Source organism: Ascochyta rabiei, chromosome 17, assembly GCF_004011695.2.
Source record: "Ascochyta rabiei chromosome 17, complete sequence".
NCBI lineage: Eukaryota > Fungi > Ascomycota > Dothideomycetes > Pleosporales > Didymellaceae > Ascochyta > Ascochyta rabiei.
The window spans coordinates 1,054,928-1,072,802 of NC_082421.1; the positions used below are offsets into that span (position 1 = coordinate 1,054,928).

The following is a 17,875-nucleotide window of genomic DNA, read 5'->3' on the forward strand; positions in this document are numbered from 1 at the left end:
ACAGCCCAGCCACCAGCCCGCCCGAGCCAAGCGTCGAGCGGGCCCCCACCGGCGCGTTGTTCTAGGTAGAGTGGCCGCCGCCGACTGCGACCAAGGCACGCACGCACGCCCGCACGCACGCACGCCCGCACGCACGCACGCACGCACGCCATGGACGACCGCGACGACCGCGAGGCCCGCGTGCTCGACTTCCTCGACGACAAGCTGCAGACGCCCGCCGACCTCGACTCGCTCGACGCCCTGCTGGCCAACGTCACCGCCCAGCACGGCCTCCTGCGCCAGCAGCTCGACGGCGCCCAGCGCGACCTCGACGACGCAAAGCACCGCCAGCGCGCCCACCACCAACAGCTGCAGCTCAAGGCCACCGCCTTCCGCCGCGACCAGCACGACATCGACCGCCGCCTGCACGTCATCACCGCCTCCGACTCGAGCGACGATGCCGTCCCGCGCTTCGAAGCCGTGCTGGCGACGTTGCAGCGTCTCGACGTCGCCGCCGGCTACCTCGAGCTGCTGCGCGACGTCGACGAGCTCAGGTACGACCGCCAGCCCGCCCCGCACCCAGCATGACGCACCCAGCATGACGCACCCAGCATGACCACGACCACCACCATGACCATGACCATGACCATGACCATGACCCCAGCATGACGCGCCCACCATGACCCCAGCATGACGCGCCCACGGCTGACACCTCCCCCAGCAACCACGCCCACGTCCAGCTGCAAACCTCCAACGAGGCGGCCCTGGCCCCCTACAAGCACCTGCGCGAGCTGCACACCCGTCTGACCGCACTCCACCACCACGCAGAGGGCGCCGCCCCGCAGCTGCTCCACCACGTCGCCCGCATCACACACGCCCTGCGCACAAACATCCTCGACGCCTTCGCTGCCGACCTCGACCGCCTCCTGGCCAAGCTCCACTGGCCCACCCCCAAGGCCGTCGTCCCCCCGCACCTGCGCCCGGAATGGGACGCCGCCATCGTGAAGCTGCTCGACCTGCAGATGCCAGAGCTCGACGCCAATCACTATGCGAGCAGCCCGCCAGACAAGGCCCAACTGCCGCCCGTCCTGTTCCCCTTCCAAGTCCTCGTCCAGCCCCTGGAGATGCGCTTCCGCTACCACTTCGACGGCGACAAGCCCACCAACCGTCTGGACCGGCCCGAGTACTTCCTCTCCCACGTCACCACCCTCCTCGACGACTACAGCGCCTTCGTCGCCGACTACCTGCAGCCCGTCCTGTTCAAGCACTTCCGCGGCACACCTCTCGCCCTGAACCCCGTCTACATCGATGCCATGTCTGCCTTCATCACTGCGCTCTTGCCTGTTCTGAGAACCAAAATCGCCTCGCTGCTGCCCAAGGTAGCTGGCCAGCCTCAGCTGCTCAGCCACCTCATCCACGAGATGATGAGCTTCGACTCCACCGTCAGAGACACGTGGGCGTACGACGGCGGCTATGGCCTGTCTGGCTGGAACGGTCTGTCGTGGGAATTCCTCGTTCAAGCCAACTGGTTCGACCAGTGGCTGCGCGTCGAGAAAGACTGTATGCACCCCCCCGAAGCACATCCAAACGGAACGCTGATCTACCCGCAGTCGCCCTCCAGCGCTACCAAAGCATCGTGGAAGCCGACGATTGGAAAGACCTCGACTACGAAAGCGTGGACCCCAAAGCCACAAAACCCACAAAGGGTGCCATCCGTGTCAACGACCTGCTCGAAACGATAACAGGTGGGTCGAGCATCGCCCAAAATGGACCCCCCGTCGCTGATCCTCTGCAGATCGATACAGACCCCTGACATCCTTCAAGCACAAGCTTGCCTTTCTGATCGACATTCAAATCGCCATATTCGACCAGTTCCACGAGCGATTGAGCGATAACTTGGAAGCCTACCTTCGCATGACCACCACCCTGGGTCGCGCCATGACCGGCGTAAGCAGGGAGGAACAGGAGAAGTCGCTTGGCGTCGAGGGGCTGGAGAGCCTCTGCAAAACATACGGCAGCGCAGACTACCTCGAAAAGGCAATGCGAGACTGGAGTGACGACGTCGTAAGCCCCACCACCTTTTCCCCGGCACGCCTTGTACGCTGCATCATGCTGACCCTAGCTACAGTTTTTCCTCGACATTTGGGACGAGCTGCAGGATCGTGCTCAGCACGGTGGCAACATCGGCTCCCGCACCGTTGCCTCGGTCGCGGAACGCACCTCCAGGAACGTCGGAACAAGCGAAAGCGACGCCTCGGACGCGGGCGGTCTTTTCGACGAAACCGCCTCGTGGTACGCGCGCCTACGCGACCGCAGCGAGCAAATCATCACCGAGACACTCGTCTCCAACGTCCGGATGGCGCTGAAGCCGTATCGTCAGATGTAAGTCATGTCGTCTGGTCCCATGCACTCCGCCCAAAGCAGCAGCGCCCCACTCCAGCTGCTGTCATGCACCTACCCGTCACAGGCTTACTTTTTCGGCCAGCAATCCTTGGGCCACCCTGAGTTCGTCAGGAGGGAGCGGCAAAGATCTCAGCCCTACCGCCGAGCTCGACCCGCTGCTCACCCATCTCAGCACCACCCTAGCGTTCCTGTCCCGCGTCCTGGCACCTGCGCCATTGCGCCGCATCGCCAGGGCAGCCCTCGGCACGGTCAACGCCACCCTCTACGACAGTGTCCTGCGAGTCAGTTTCTCGACCCAGGGCGCTGCGCAGCTGAACGCAGATCTCGAAGCCATCTGTGCCGTAGTCGACGAAAAGGTCGGAGCGGGCGTAGCTGCAGCCGCATTGAGGAAGTGCATCGAAGGCGCTAGCCTTGTCGGCCTGCCTGTTCGAGGCGGCAAGACGTCTGCCAATACCAGCGGTCAAGGCGAGGAGGAAGGCATGGAGGCGTGGGGTGCCTGGGCTGCCGAGGATGCAGACGCAGACGCAGACGCAGACGCAGACTCTTATGCAGGTGACAAGCCGTCAGGGCCTGCCCCGCCAAAAGCAATGTCTACGCGTGACGCTGACCAGCACGCCGACAGCGCCGACGCGCTCGGGCTGTGGGAGGTGGAGAATCGCCTCTTTGCCGACAACCAGAGCGCTCGGGACGTGCTGGAGCAGCTGGGACTCGAGGTCCTAGACGAGAAGGAAGCGAGGCGATTGTTGAGACTCCGGGTTGAGTTAGCCGGATGAAAAAAACAACAATCAATTGTATGCACGGAACGCCATGAAAAATCGTTCATCGTATAAACTACAGCCAGGAACTCTCAACTCACACTTCCCGTCCGCTGTCATTCGTCTATCCACTTCCTCCCATCTATCGTATATCCGGACCCCGCTCCACGTGTCGAGCAGACCCACCCTCGTGTTCCGTCTCCCGAGTGCCAATGCCGCAGGCACGCTGTGGAAAGCGTCGAGAAGAGCGGAGAGAGAGAGAGAGAGAGAGAGAGAGAGAGAGAAGGGGAGGAGGGTTGAAGGACGTGCGTTGCTCGTGCTTGCCTCGTGTCTCTACGCAGCTTGGTCGTCTCTTCACGCAGGTTAGTGCTGTCTGCGCTGCAGAAAACCCAATCAAGACCGAGACGTCCCCCCAGCACGATACGAGAAAGTACCACGGCGCTGCGGTTCAGCGCCCTAATGGCTAGGTTGCATGGAACGTGTCTGTCTGTTTGTCTGTCGGTCGGTCGGTCTGTCGGTCTGTCGGTCAGTCGGTCTGTCAGTCGGTCGGTTGGTCAGTCGGTCTGTCAGTCGGTCGGTCTGTCGGTCTGTCAGTCGGTCGGTCTGTCGGTCTGTCACTCGGTCGGTCTGTCGGTCTGTCGGTCTGTGTAGTATTATGCTGTGTTGATTTGCCCTCGAGGTAGGGAGTCCGAGAGGCCAGAGAGCAAGCACGTCGCATCTACAGCCTACCAGCAATTCCCCCTGCACAGTTTCGTCCCGTGCGGCTGTTTGCCTTGCTTACGGAGTAGCGAGGCGTTGACCACCTACCTACTCGCTGCTATGCCGATAGCTGCAGGGACGCGGCCTTGGCTCTGCGACGGGAAAGCTTGGCCTTCACACAGTGGTGGCGCACCGGAGGCGTGTATCCGCGTGAGACGGGAGACGGGAGACGCGGCGTTTCGAACGAGTCGCCACGCGGCGTTGGGACGGGGAGTGTTTGGGCGGGGTGGTAGTGCGTGGGCGAGAGTGGCATGGCATGGCATGGCATGGGGGAAACAGGGATAAGGGAGACTGAGATGTAATTCCAATATTCTATTTTTTTTTTTTTTTTTTTTTCCAGCTGGCTACCGTCATCTATGGTATCGTATCGTGAAAGACAAGATGCTGGCGCTGCACACAGTGCGAGCGTCTGTCTGGTCGAGAGGAAAACACCGCCAATTATGTACAGTGATCATAGCTTGCAACACGCGTCACGTTTATCCTCTACTCTCCGGCGTGCAATCTCCCTACCACTATCCCCCTACCCTCATCATCACAACAGACTAGAAGTTCTCCTTGCCCCAGACGAAGCTGAATCCGGGCTCACTCCACTTGTTACACTTGACGTGCAGTGTGCTTCCCAGTCCCTTGGGGCCACAGAAGAACACACCTGCTTCTGCGGGCGAGTGAATTTTGCGGATCGATTTGAAAATCATGTCCCAGTTGGGACGGCCAAAGTTGGTGGGTGCTCGCAGGCCAGTGATAGCGTCTTGCTCGGCGTTGGCGTCGTTGATCATGATGTTCGTTGCGTCGTCGGCCTTGATCCTGGCAGTGAGGTACTGTCATCCGGTTAGCATGGCGCCTGATGTTAGAGAGGAGGGTGGAACCTACAGTGTGAATCTCGATGTGGTCTTCCAGATCCTGCGCTTCGATCGCGAGAAGAAGGGAGCGGAACCATTCGAAGGAACCAAAGTCACGGCAAATCCAGAAGAAGTACACCTTCCTCAGCCTAGTGCGGCTTTGCGGGTAGTTCATCCTGTACCAGATACTCTTCAAGATGGACGCAAAGGGTGTCACACCGATACCAGCACCGACCAGGACTGCAACTTCAAACTTGAACACGTCTTCCGATGCGGATCCGAATGGGCCGTCAATGTAAACACGCGGCAGAATCTGGCGCATTGCAACTTCCTCGGAGTTCTGATCCTTTTCGCCGCCAGCTTTCTTGTCGAGGTCGCATCCAAGCGCCTTGCCGAGCTTACGTGTGAAATCACCAACCATACGGACGTGCACGGAGATGTAGTCCTCTTCCGGTGCGCTGGTGAGCGTGAAGGGGTGGTACTGCCAGATGGATACTTCAGGGCAGCAGAGGAAGATGTATTGTCCAGCACGGGTTGTAGTGTGTTCTTTCTTGATCTGGATCTCGCAGACATTGCTGGGGTGGTGGATGACCTTGGAGACGTATGTCTTGTGACGTCCTCGCACTTCACGCGCGATGCGCTCGGCGAGGTATGCAAAGCCGCCGTACATCCAGTATTCCCAAAAGACGCCGATGCCATCGCAGAAGGGCGCGAAGTCGGGCTGGATCATGCAAAACGCTCCGTGAATGGACCAGAAGACGAAGAAGACGATGAACATGTGGTGTGTGTACCAGAAGCGCTCGAAGTTGGCACGACGCGGCTTCTCGGCTGCGGTGATTGCGATGGACATCAAAGCGAACAGCATGACATAGCCACTCCATCCAGGTCCTGTGGCGAGATTTGCAAGGATGAAACCCATGAATCCGAGTTGGTTGAATGCAGCAAACTTGGCGAGGTTGTTCCAATGGGCGATGACGTGGACCCAGGAAAAGAAGACAATGGCCCAGGCGACAAGCTTGTGGAAGGTGATGTTCTTATCAAAGGGAATAATGTCGTTGAGTGGCGTGCGACGAGCCATGGAGATGAGGTTCCTGCACACAGGGAAGAGGATGAAGGCTACGTCGACATGTAGTGTCAAGGCTGCTGAACGGGCTATGGGAAACGTTAAACCGAACTTTGCTCGTGTGCCGATTGAGTTGTCCTGTACAAGGTAAGTATACGTTCTGACGGGCACTGGTTGGTTCCTACCTTCAGCCCATAGTTCATCATACCGAACACAAAGACCATGACGTGCAATATCGCAAACGTAAAGACGAATAGCCGTCGGTAACCTTCATTGACCATCCACACGTCGAATCTCTCTTTTCGAGTCAACTGGCGACCCTTCTCTTCTGACATCTCGCCGGACATGAGCATTCGTGTAAGCGGCGGCCATCTTGACCGCTCACGGCCTGTGAGAGATGTGGTGTAGGACATGATGAACGGAGAAAAGGTGTGTGAAAGACGAATGTGCCTGATTAGAAGCCCCTGCTATTCAGAGCCTGCTGAAGGTGGCTATAGTTCACGGTAGGCGCAAAGAATGACAAAGTATCTTCGCGTATGTTAGACTCCGGCAGTGATCGCCAACAGTGAACTTACTATAGGTGCCTGCACAAACGAATAGAAAGGACAAAAGGGTATCTTCGGTCACCCGGTTAAAGAATCACCGGCATGAAAACGGAGATTCTTGAGCAAAGGGGAAACAAAAGTCTATAAGCACGCGCAAGACGGAACAGGCACAGCGAGAGAAGGGGATGGCTGTTAGTCTATCAAAGCAAGGGCATGTGGGTATTGGTTGGACGCGTGGAGAAGACCAGCAAAGCTTAACACAGACAGCGAAACGGTAGTAAGAGTCGAACCACCTTCGTGCGTTCACGGTCTAAAGCTGCGACGCAGCAGGATGCGCCGTCCATGGGGGCGCCTCGTACAGGCAAGGTGCGGCGTCCAGAGCCGCGCAGAGCCTCGTACGGGCGAATAGCGCGCTGAGTCTGGCTGACATGGGGCTGCGGCAAGTACGAAGGCAGTGAGATGAAACCCTAATGGATGTGGCGTTTTGCTGTTCCCCATGTAGACAGTTGTGTGAGGTGTTTGAGAGGTGTAAGAGAAGGCTGGCCTAAAACGCTTGGCTGGTTCACATGAGGCGCTTGCGGCCTAGTTGCCGATCCGTAATGGCAACACTTACTTCTCAACGGCTCCATGAAATCACTGAGGCATTCTGAAATGCTAAGACTTGGCCAAGAAATTGTGCGGGAGCTCATCGGTGAGGCTTGAAAGTGACAGCTGTAACCGCCAGACGACTGCATTTCCGACCTTCTCCGAAATCCGAGACTGCGAAGTCCTACTCTCTCAAATGGCGCTGACAAAAGGATCAGAATCACATTTCTCTCATCGGATGACGGAAAGAAGCCCAGTCGCACAAAGTTGTCCGTTAGATCACATCGCTCTGAAATCGTCTCTAGGCTACGCGTTCGGTCACTAAGCCCAACATCTATTTCCGTTCCAAACACCTGAAGTCTTGGAACTCAAACACCTCCCAGGAAACCACTGGAACAAGCACCCATCAGAAACAGCGACAGCAGTCAGATACCTCTACAACATCATGGACCCGCCTGAAGCGGAAATCGTCTGTCCCGAGACCCATTTCGAGTCCTCACTCGCTAGCCAGCACACAATGTGCGCAATGTCATCTGTAGTGCCGACGCGATGCTCTACAGCCGTAAGCTTCAGTTGCATGTCTACAATGTCCTTAGGCACGTCGTCAAGCATATCTGACTCGACAGGTCCAGGGGCAACAGCGTTGACAGTGTGCCCTGCGTCTCCGAGCTCGTGGGCCAAGCTTTTTGTCATCCCCTCAACGGCTGCTTTGGATGCGGCGTAAAGCGACATTTTTGGTGGGCCAATGTGCGCTCCGACCGATGACATATTGATAATCCTGCCGCGCTTCCGGAGATGAGGGACCACGGCTTTGATCAAAAGTAAGGGAGCACGAACGTTGACGTCGAAAATGCCGGCGTAGTCCTCTGCGGTTGTCTCCTCGATAGGGTTAGCCCAGAGTACGCCTGCGTTGTTTACCAGTATGTCAATCTTATCTCCAAACGCTTCCCTCGTCGATGCAACAATCTTCTCCGGCGCTTCGACTTCCTTGAGGTCGGCTTGGACAATGTGTGCTTTGCTACCATTGTTCAGGGAAAAGACATCTGAGGCGATCTTCTTCGCTTTCTCTTCACTCTTAGGCGAAACATAGACAAGCGTGACCTGTAGTAATTGTAAGTATATCTGCAGCCTTGGCCAGATATCAAGTTACCTACGTTTGCACCTCTCCGCGCCAACTCTATCGTCAAGCCAGCTCCGATACCTCGAGAGGCGCCAGTGACAATGGCAACCTTGCCCTGCAACGGAAGTGCAGCGTTTGAAGCAGTAGACATGATGTGTGAGTCTGTGAGAATGTGCGAGGGTAGTAAGGGTAGTATTGGCTTCAGAGGCAGTTGTCTTTTTCCTTAGTATATGGTAGTTGCGTCGATAGCGTGGCAAGTGCTCAGACGGAATCTGGAGATAACCTACATTACTCTGTCTGACCTCATACTGTTTGCGTTCAATGATCGTTGGTGCTACGATGCACTTACGCATTACATACGTCATCGAATGATGTTTTCCGATAGGTGCTAGATCTCCGAATACTGTCGGGCAGTTTCTATCAATTCCAACGAACAAGCTTAATTTCAACTACGAGGTGTCTAAAACGAACAGGTTATGCCAAACTCAATAAGGCCGGTAGACCACGGTCTGGGCACAGATAAATGAGAGGTCGCGGTGTTCCACAATGCCTTGGAGTTCAACTTCACGCCATGTTGCGAGTGCAAGTGCGGGTGAGATGCGCTCGTAGTAAGCAAAACTTGTCCTTCCATTATGCTACACGGGTATCTTGTCGCAGTCTATTAGAGGGCCTTCGTCACAGCCAGAACCAGATGCCTCGCCTCGTCGTTCCCTGCAAGTCGTGCAGCGCGCTGAAGGCGTCAGTTACCTCCTCAGATACCGTACATACGATCCTCACCTCACCTCTGCAGCCGTTGTGTAAGTACGGCGACTACAACGTTGAACGTTGTTGTCTTCGAACGGCAATCATTTCTTGCCGAAGCCCAAAAACCCGCCCTTCTTTTCCACCTTCTTCTTGGGATACGCTTTTCCTGTGACGAAGCTGATGTAGAAGCAGACACCGACGAAGGTGGATAGACCGATGATGGCGAGGAGTAGAGTGAGCAGTGGTCGAGCGTCCGCTTGGACTGAGCGAAGCGCAGTTGGTGTAAGGATCGGGGCGAGAAATTCCCAGGCCATTGTATGGATCGTTGAACGAGATGCGAGGATGGGAATTGACAAGACTGACAGCCAGCTGCCACAGAAAATCAGATTAGAATACTGTAGTAAGAAATGAAGAGAGTGACTGCTTGGCGTTGCGAGAAGGACTGGGAGACTAGAAACAACGGGAACTGGGATGGAAAAGGAGTAGGACTTCTAAGTAGGGCGCATAAGCAGCGCGTTCGCAAACAGTAGCCGTCGGACAGATGACCTGACCTCCATGGCTTCATGATACAGGAGGCACGATGTTTATGGGTACCTCCAGTCACAAAGTCCGAAGCGCCGTCACAGGCTGAGCAGCCAATCCGGCGCCGAGCGCGTTTCACAGTCGAGGCAACGCAGGGGCCGATGGTGAGACACGTCGGAGACTCGGCGCACGACAAGGCGCTTGTGTACGGTTACGCCGAAGCCCGAAGGTGGCTTCCTGCTCGGAGAATCAACGACTCCGGGCAAAGAACGGAAGCACCGGCCCGAGGTTGTCGGTCTCCGAGCAACGTCACGTGGCCCCGGCTGAAGCTGCCGTCGGCGACGCTTTCTCCACATGGGGGCTGGACTCGAGAAAAGACTTCTCGCCAATCGTTCGCAATAAAAGAGCGCCTCTCCCTTCTTGTTCTTCGCAAGGCACACGTTCTGTAAACCATTGCCAACCTTGCTACCGCAGATCGGTGTGTATTGCGCGTCGACTGAACTCTGACCGTCTAGATATTCCACACGAGACGGATTCCAGGGCCTCACCTCACCCCTCACCTCACCCCGCACTGAAGCAAAGACGAGCCAGAAAGCGAGACTCGACTCCCTAGACTCAGTCATCTGTTGCATCATCACCCACACGTCCTTCAACATGCCCGGTCCTCTCCAAGCAGAATCCTCCCAGGAGAGGGCAACGTCCCGAGACTCCCCCGAGCGGGGCAAGAAGCGCGCAAGTACGTTTCCCTCCCGCGCTGGCGCCTCGTCGCCTCGACATGTGCCTTTGCCCATCCAACATGGCGCATACTGACCCGGTGCCTCGGCCTGCAGGAACGCAGTCCATGCCACCACCCGAGCTGCCCAAGCTCGTTGCCGAACAGCACGCGCCCATCCCCACCAACGACCAGGACTCGCAGCGCCTCATCGTCGTTCTCTGCAACGCCACGCTCGAGACGTACAAGGCCTCGCATGGCTCTGGACGTGGGCCTGGTGGCAGGGAGGACAAGTACAACCTGCTCAACAGCGACGACCACATTGGCGTGATGCGAAAGATGGGTCGCGACATCAGTGAGGCGCGTCCAGATATCACTCACCAGGTGCGTAGACTTGCCATGGCAGCTGCAAGATGAGCCCCTAGCTAACGTGGCGCCACAGTGCCTGCTCACTCTCCTTGATTCGCCCATCAACAAGTCGGGCAAGCTCCAGATCTACATCCAGACTGCGCGCAACGTCCTCATCAGGGTCAGCCCCACGGTGCGCATTCCTCGCACATTCAAGCGTTTTGCAGGTTTGATGGTGCAGTTGCTGCACAGGCACCAGATTCGATCGACATTGTCTCAGGAAAAGCTGATCGAAGTGATCAAAAACCCCATCACCGATCACCTGCCACCCAACTGCCGCAAGGTTACGCTTAGTTTCGACGCCGATGTTGTACGCCTCAGTGACTACATTGGCAGCCTCAATAAGAACGAGAGCATCGCCGTCTTCGTTGGTGCCATGGCAAAGGGTAACGACGACTTTGCCGACGCCATCAAGGATGACAGCATTGGCATCAGCAACTTCAACCTCAGTGCCAGCGTTGCATGCAGCAAGTTCTGCCACGCAGCAGAGGATGTTTGGGGCATCTTCTAGACGTGGCCTCGAATCAGATAAGTCGTCACATCGCATGCCGCACACACCTCTTAGTCCCCAAAGACTATTGGCCCACCATTGACACCCAATAAAGAGGAGGAAACGAAGAGCACGGGAAATTTAGGCAGCAGGACACGCATATTGGCCGGAGATCGCAACATCGACAGCCTGTGCGCAACTGCTATTGATTTTGAGCGTTTGCTTGAGTTTTCTTTTACAACAAAACAAAACCTCTGGCTTAACGTCCAAACATCGTTCTTCTAGGAAGAACCGCGGAGCACTTCAACATGCTCCGCACAACCCGAGTCTTTTCTTTGTCATCTGGCACCACACCCCGTTGTGGATATAAAACGTAAGTGTCGTATTGTCACTGGATCAGTGATTACGTCCAACGCCGACTCGGGTCCAGCTTATCTGGTCCCATATCGGCACTCAAATCTGTGTATAGGTTCTTGCGGGGCTTGGTGAGCTAGCGTTTTAGCTCAGGCTAGTCCTCGGGCTTTTTGAGTCTTCATGAATAGAAGGATGTAGCCTCACGTTACTGAATTTCATCCTGAATATTGCGAGCTTATCTTACAGGTATATTCCCAGTCCTTAGCCGGCCACTATCCTTTGAGGCTAACGGCTACGTCGCGTGTCGTGGCTGCATCGGGAGAGGGACGGCAAGGATTCAATGTATGGGAAGCCACGCAGATCTCCTCCAAGATGGAGAGAGCGTATCAAACAGTAACAAGTCGTACAACACCCGTTTCTGCGTACACATGGTCTGTACACTAGGGACATGTCCAGGTAGTCGGAAAGTGCTGAGGTGGCCCTATCGAAATGTAAGCCTTGTCGTGCGATTAAATCAACAGCGTGTACGTCATCACAGCCCTTGGCCTCATGGGTACAATGGACTCGATCGCATGACGATGCCAGCCTTGGCCACACTGTATATGTGCCTAATCCGTCACAGGCCTCCGTTTACAAGGACGTCACACCATAACGATCGTGCAGCGTAGCGACATGTGGCAGATCCAGACCGCAGGTAAATAAAAGCGGATGCGCGCGACAGGCGGTCAAAATTCGAGATCGAGGTCACGGTGCTGCTCAGCGAATTGTGCAGCGTGAAGCGAACTAGTCCTCACTACGGCTCCGGCCCGCCGCCCAGATCAAATCAGAGTCACTGCCAGCTCGCTTACACCACGGCTACCTTAGCTGCAGATGCAGGACATGTGGCAGCATGAGGAAGACTTTGACAACGGCCTCCTTGATAACCAACATAGGCAGTGGGGCGTGCTAGCAGCGGCTTTCCCGCAAGGGTTTGGAATGCCTGGTAATTTCGTTCACGATGCATCGAGATGCTGCAGCCAAATGGGGTCATGATATAAACCTGGAGGTCGTACCGCTACTTCTCTCCCTATCCCTCGACACATCCTTCAGCCCAAACCGCCCGTTGTAGTGGTGTTTCTGGACACTTTTTCTTATTCTTCTAATATAGCACTCTCGCTCTTCCTTGTATTACTATCGCCCGTTTGCTGCTGTCGTTTCCCCGCCCTCAGCGATGCCAGTCTCTCACATTGGCCTCACGGTCTCGCATCTTCCAACATCATCGTCGTTCTTCCTGTCCGCTCTGCAGCCTCTTGGCTACCGCTACGTTGGACAGCAGGGCCATCAAGTTGGCTTTGGGATACGCGAAGCAGACTTCTTTCTTTGCCAAGAAACCCCTGGGTAAGCCTGCCGATCGATGATCATGTACACCGCGACTGACAGCAACCTAGGATCAAAGCAGGCGCAGCACACATTGCATTCACCGCTACAAGTCGCACGGCTGTTCGAGACTTTTATTCTGCCGCCCTGAATGCCGGAGGAAAGCCCAATGGATCGCCTGCGTGCCGAACCGGCGACGACAGCCACTTTAACGCTGCAGTACTTGACTTCGATGGGAACAGCATCGAAGTCGTGTTCACTGGAGGACCTGATTACAGAGATGACGGGACCGTGATTTCGCATAGCAGGGTCATCACATGGGAGCGGACTGTTTCGCAGAGCTTTCGCGACGACGCCAGTGTTATCAGCTCGCGCACAGCTAAGTCTGTTGCGAGAGCTCCGACTGAGGTTTCGAAGGCACCATCTGTCGCCGCAAAAGCACCAAGTGTCGTCTCGCAAGCACCCAGTGTTGCCAGAAGTATTTCTGAGCCCGTTGCTGTTCCTCAGGTCGCCCCACCCGCCGCCAGCAGCGGCGACGGGGCTGCCAAAACGCTTATTGGAACCCTTCTTGGAGCAGCAGCCGGTGCAGCAGTTGCATACGCCTTTGTCCGTAGCGAGCAAGACAGCGCAAAGAAAGAGGCGGACTTCAGCGCGTTCATGGAGGCGAAGAACACGGTCAAGGCAGCGGTGAGCCACCTCGCTCAGGCCTCACCACCACCCCAGCCACCCATGCAAGACCCACCGCCAACATACGAACCAGCCCCCTCCGTGGCCAGATCAGTCAAATCAGTACACCGCAATGATGACGCAGAGTCCGTACATTCCTCCTCACCGTCTCGAGCGTCGCAAGCACCCACTGTCCGTGGCCAGAAGCAGATCGAGGCTGCGCCTGCTAGCTACTATGCACCCGCCCCCTCACAGGTATCCCTGTCTCGATCTCAGACTGCAGAGCCTCTACAGATTGAGTATACTCCGGCGCGGTCTGTTGCAGGTTCCGAAGCACGATCGCGCTTCAGCGCTCACCGCTCGATGACAAGCCCTGAGATGCGAACCATTGAGGCGGCCAGAAGCGTTGCATCAGTGTCCACTGCACAGCCTCAGAAGACTGCTCCTTCAAGAGCCCACAGTGTCGCCCAAAGCGTTGCCCACAGTACCGCACCCAGCTCCTTGATTTCATCCTTTGTGCCCGACCACGTCTCTAGAAAGCCTGAGGGTAGCGTTCACTCGCATCACTCCAGCAGATCCAAGGCCAAGTCATCACATACTCATGCTTCCAACCACAGCTCACATTCAAGACATACAAGTAGTCGTAGTAGAGTTGAAGAATCTTCTCCTTCGCCACCACCGCCAGCCTCGAAAGCCCCCTCCAAGGTAGCTTCGAAGGCAGCATCTGTCATCAGTAGCATCTTAGGCCGCGACAAGAAGTCTTCAGCCGACAGTGATTTCATTGACGACCTAGAAATCGAAGAGCTCACGGAAGACGACTTTGAGACTGTCGTTCCTAGCGACTCGATCTCTCAAGCCGGCTCATCGCGCCGCACCCATCGCCGCAAACACCGCACAAGAACAGACGAGCTCAAGGATGAAGCCGGCACTACTGTCAGTAAGCACAGCTCCGGTTCCAAACACAGCGAATCCTCCAAGCACTCGCACCGCTCGCACCGCTCGCACAAGTCGCGCTCGCACCACGACGACTCGGACTCGGACCACTCCACCGAGTCGCGGCGAAAGCACCGCAGCAGTCGGCCGACTGTGGTCTCTGAGCCCAGCGACGCAAGCACCATCAGGCCCGTCAAGAGTTCTTCTGCGAGCAAAGATAGGAGGAAGGACTCGGTTACCGACGGGAGCAGATACGACGATTTGTTCGACCAGGTGCAATATGGAAAGGGCTCCGTACCTGTGAGGGGCATCACGCCCAGTATGATCAATGCTTCGACTAACAATCAGAACAGAAGCGTAATTAGCTTCGCGTTGGGTCAGAAGATGAAGGCTTTCGAGGGCCAGTAATGAGTAGAGCGTTTGTTAGTTACGAAAGCATTCCGGCAGGAAACCTCGTGGAATTGTTGTCCTTTTCTTTCCACTACCCTTGTCAGTGATTGCTCGACGTGAGTGTTCTTTTCCACCACCCTTCTTGAGGATTGCTCCTTGACGTAAGTGTTCTTCTCCACTACGCTTCTCAAAGGTTGCTCCTCGACGTGAGAGTTCTTTTCCACCACCCTTCTCAAAGATTACTCCTTAACGTAAGTGTTCTTCTCCACTACGCTTCTCAAAGATTGCTCCTCGACGTGAATGAGTTCTGACGGCGATGGAAGAGTTTCCATGTCATGCGTGGAAGACATGGGCGAAGGCACGATGGTGTTCGCGGGGCTGCACTAGTGGCCTGCTCCGCTTGCCGGACTCGTCACGCACAAGAGGGAAATTGTCGCAGCCTTGGACACCTTTGGACACCACACACACAATCATGGGCGCCTCATTCGACTTTGCGCCGGAACGGCCAGAGCACATCCAGACCATCCTCGATGGCCTTGACAGATACAACCCAGAGACCACTGGCACCTTCCAGGACTATGTCATGCAGCAGTGCGAGTCGCAAACGTACGATTGCTACGCCAACCTGGCCCTGTTGAAGCTGTACGTTCACCCCCATCCCCCCTCTGCGGCCCCCTCTGTTGCATGATGAACAAGTAACCACAACGTTTCCTATTACCCGAGGTCAGGAGATTGAATCCCTCCCCCGCTGAAGTCTATCATATTAGCTCTATCTGATCGCAGCCCTGTCACGCCATGTTGTTTTTCGCACTCTCTTTGTCGGCCCGTGACTGACAGCAGTGCAACAGCTACCAGTTCAACCCCCACCTCGCCCGCGACGAGACCATCACCAACATCCTCGTCAAGGCTCTCACCGTCTTCCCTAGCCCCGACTTTGCCCTGGGCCTCTCTCTCCTGCCCGTCCACACGCTTGCGCCTCTCTCGTCAGCACACAACCCCGCCGCCGGCGACGCCCCGCTCTCGGAAGCCGTTCAGAAGCTGAACGAGCTGAAGAACCTGCTCGAGGGTGCCGACTACGCCACATTTTGGTCCACATTAGACTCGGACGACTTGTACGCCGATCTGATCGCCGACGTCTCTGGCTTTGAGGAGCTGATGCGCGTACGCATCGCTGCTACCGTCAGCCAGGCGGTGCGTGAGGTTGACCAGAGCATCCTCGAGTCATGGCTGAACCTGTCGGGCAACGAGTTCGAGCACTTTGTTGGCAGTGTCTGCGGCTGGGTCATGGAGGACGGCAAGGTCAAGGTGCCCATCAACAAGGACAACGAGGCCAAGGGCACTGTCGTGAGGGAGAACGTCAAGTTTGATCGTAAGTTTCGTCGCGTACAACGTTGCGTTGAATGTGCGTACTAACGAGTTCGACAGAGTTTGCACGCGTCATCAAGAGGGCGTACGAGCAGCCTGCATGAGCCATGAATGCATGATACGACGATACGAGATGACGGACGTCAGCACTACAAGGAGAGCGCGCGCTCGGCGAAGCATGGATAGGCGTTGAAGAGCGTGGCTGCAGCAGCCCGCACAGAGGACTCGATAGTCACTCTACCCACAGCAATGGACTTGAGCTTGCAAAGCTTGTATATACCCCGGCAGTACACTGCCATGACCTCCCCAGTTCTGCAGTCAAGACGCCAACGTAGCGGCCGATGCCGTGGACCACTGGCGAGGTTAGGTAGACAACGATGAATACATCAAGAGTAACACGCCGATCCCAGTCGCAACGTCCACTGCCTCGTTGTAACCATGTCACAGGGACTTGAAGATTGCCATGTCGACACTTTCTAGATTGCAGAAAGCATGTTGACCAGCTCCCAGTCTGCGAAACCTCTTTGTTTTGCTGGTCCCATACAGTGAGCGAGCAAACAATCAAAGTGCGCGATCCCAACAAAGTACGTCTTCACTACTCCTTCGCGTCCTCGTACAACGCAGCCATACGCATTTGCACATACTCCCACGCCGTCACACTCGGATACTTTTTCGGATTCTCCGCGTCCCAACAACCCGGCAGCGCCTCGATAACCATATCCGGATCCGCAGTGGCGAAGAAGGGAATCGAGTAGCGATCTGGCAGCATTCCTCCTTCACCACCGGGCGGCGAGACAACCCTATGCACCGTACTCTTCCACCGCTCGTTGCTCCACCTACTCATCAAATCCCCCACGTTGACCAGCACGGCCTGGTCCACGGGCGGCACGGCATTGAAACGGCCGGGACTGTGCAGATCCTCCATCTCGAGCCCGCCGACGCTGTCTTGGAACAGCAGGGTCAGGGTGCCGAAGTCGGAGTGTGCGTTTATCCTGCTGCGTCTGCCGTGCTGCAGGTCCTCAGCCGCGAGGGGCGGGTAGTGCAGGATGCGCAGCTGGAACAGACTCTTTGCGTGCGTGTGCGAGAGACCCGCGCCAGGGACCTGCAGCGCGAGACTCAGCGCGTCCAGAAGCCGGTGCACGAGGACTTTGCATTCGTGGAAGAAGGCCTCCATTTGGGCGCGGAACCCGGGCAGGGTGGCGTCGGGCAGCCAGATGTTGGGCTGTGCCGCATCGTTCACGTTGCCGCTCTCAAACGACTCTTTGTAGTCGGGCACCAAGCGCGCTTGCTTCACTTCCGCCCCCTCGTACAGGTGCTGCGATACCTTTTCCAGCCCCGGCGCCGAGTAGCCCCTGTGGTGACTTGCGCCGGGCGGGTGAGGAGCCTGCATTTTCGCATCTGCCGGCAGAGCGAAGAAGCTCCTCGACTGCCGCGTCTTCAGCGTGGGGTGTTCGCAGCTCAACCATCACGATTCGACACAGCAAGGTCCACGTACCCGTTCGAAGCACCCGGCTACGCTCTCCTGCCGCACCCCGTGGTTCCGGAGGTACACGAAGCCCACGCTGCGGAACGCTTCGTCGATTTCCCGCGCCGTTTGCGCCTTGTCGCTAGCGTCGTGGTGCGCGGTCGTAAAGGCGCTGAAATCTACAATCGGTACGCTCGCCATGACGTTATGGATCTTGTAGCCGTGGCCGCTGAAGGTGTTGTTGAATGACTCCGCTGCGATTTGGGAGCGGGGAGAAGAGTGGGAGGGGGTCGATTTGCACACGCAACGACATGTTGGCTTACAGGAGGATGCAACGACGTTGGCTGACCTGCAGGCTAGTGTGACTGCCTGACCAATGATGCTTCGAGCTGACCCTTCACTCTGATCTGCGGAGCGGTGGA

The 17,875-nt window shown here is 56.5% G+C and overlaps 8 protein-coding genes across 8 annotated transcripts, besides 6 other annotated features; 4 read left to right on the forward strand and 4 right to left on the reverse strand.

Annotated features, from left to right (window-relative positions):
* The first annotated feature begins 95 nt into the window (after positions 1-95).
* Positions 96-149: a tandem repeat.
* A 1-nt stretch (position 150) lies between these two features.
* Positions 151-3,155, forward strand: EKO05_0009770 (uncharacterized protein; the record flags this gene model as incomplete). The annotated part of the gene is made up of 6 exons (XM_038942616.1): positions 151-533; positions 701-1,539; positions 1,590-1,724; positions 1,775-2,043; positions 2,108-2,361; positions 2,465-3,155. 6 exons carry the CDS (start codon positions 151-153, stop codon positions 3,153-3,155), a joined length of 2,571 nt encoding a protein of 856 aa, XP_038795142.1.
* Positions 591-639: a tandem repeat.
* Positions 2,895-2,924: a tandem repeat.
* Positions 3,156-3,387: 232 nt separating the features above from the next.
* Positions 3,388-3,421: a tandem repeat.
* A 209-nt stretch (positions 3,422-3,630) lies between these two features.
* Positions 3,631-3,784: a tandem repeat.
* Positions 3,785-4,211: 427 nt separating this feature from the next.
* Positions 4,212-4,232: a tandem repeat.
* A 206-nt stretch (positions 4,233-4,438) lies between these two features.
* EKO05_0009771 (uncharacterized protein) lies at positions 4,439-6,211 on the reverse strand (the record flags this gene model as incomplete). Its single annotated transcript, XM_038942507.1, has 3 exons — positions 4,439-4,714; positions 4,767-5,936; positions 5,984-6,211. The coding sequence occupies 3 exons, from the start codon at positions 6,209-6,211 to the stop codon at positions 4,439-4,441; spliced, it is 1,674 nt and encodes a 557-aa protein (XP_038795143.1).
* A 1,152-nt stretch (positions 6,212-7,363) lies between these two features.
* EKO05_0009772 (3-oxoacyl-[acyl-carrier-protein] reductase) lies at positions 7,364-8,199 on the reverse strand (the record flags this gene model as incomplete). Its single annotated transcript, XM_038942485.1, has 2 exons — positions 7,364-8,029; positions 8,083-8,199. The coding sequence occupies 2 exons, from the start codon at positions 8,197-8,199 to the stop codon at positions 7,364-7,366; spliced, it is 783 nt and encodes a 260-aa protein (XP_038795144.1).
* A 694-nt stretch (positions 8,200-8,893) lies between these two features.
* Positions 8,894-9,106, reverse strand: EKO05_0009773 (uncharacterized protein; the record flags this gene model as incomplete). Its single annotated transcript, XM_038946929.1, has 1 exon — positions 8,894-9,106. The coding sequence occupies one exon, from the start codon at positions 9,104-9,106 to the stop codon at positions 8,894-8,896; it is 213 nt and encodes a 70-aa protein (XP_038795145.1).
* An 862-nt stretch (positions 9,107-9,968) lies between these two features.
* EKO05_0009774 (rRNA small subunit pseudouridine methyltransferase Nep1) lies at positions 9,969-10,945 on the forward strand (the record flags this gene model as incomplete). The annotated part of the gene is made up of 3 exons (XM_038942482.1): positions 9,969-10,050; positions 10,145-10,410; positions 10,469-10,945. 3 exons carry the CDS (start codon positions 9,969-9,971, stop codon positions 10,943-10,945), a joined length of 825 nt encoding a protein of 274 aa, XP_038795146.1.
* A 1,543-nt stretch (positions 10,946-12,488) lies between these two features.
* EKO05_0009775 (uncharacterized protein) lies at positions 12,489-14,641 on the forward strand (the record flags this gene model as incomplete). The annotated part of the gene is made up of 2 exons (XM_038942464.1): positions 12,489-12,655; positions 12,706-14,641. 2 exons carry the CDS (start codon positions 12,489-12,491, stop codon positions 14,639-14,641), a joined length of 2,103 nt encoding a protein of 700 aa, XP_038795147.1.
* Positions 14,642-15,095: 454 nt separating this feature from the next.
* On the forward strand, positions 15,096-16,092 carry EKO05_0009776 (uncharacterized protein; the record flags this gene model as incomplete). Its single annotated transcript, XM_038942659.1, has 3 exons — positions 15,096-15,265; positions 15,472-15,992; positions 16,049-16,092. 3 exons carry the CDS (start codon positions 15,096-15,098, stop codon positions 16,090-16,092), a joined length of 735 nt encoding a protein of 244 aa, XP_038795148.1.
* A 491-nt stretch (positions 16,093-16,583) lies between these two features.
* EKO05_0009777 (uncharacterized protein) lies at positions 16,584-17,654 on the reverse strand (the record flags this gene model as incomplete). The annotated part of the gene is made up of 2 exons (XM_038942430.2): positions 16,584-17,414; positions 17,484-17,654. The coding sequence occupies 2 exons, from the start codon at positions 17,652-17,654 to the stop codon at positions 16,584-16,586; spliced, it is 1,002 nt and encodes a 333-aa protein (XP_038795149.2).
* Between the last annotated feature and the right edge of the window lie 221 nt (positions 17,655-17,875).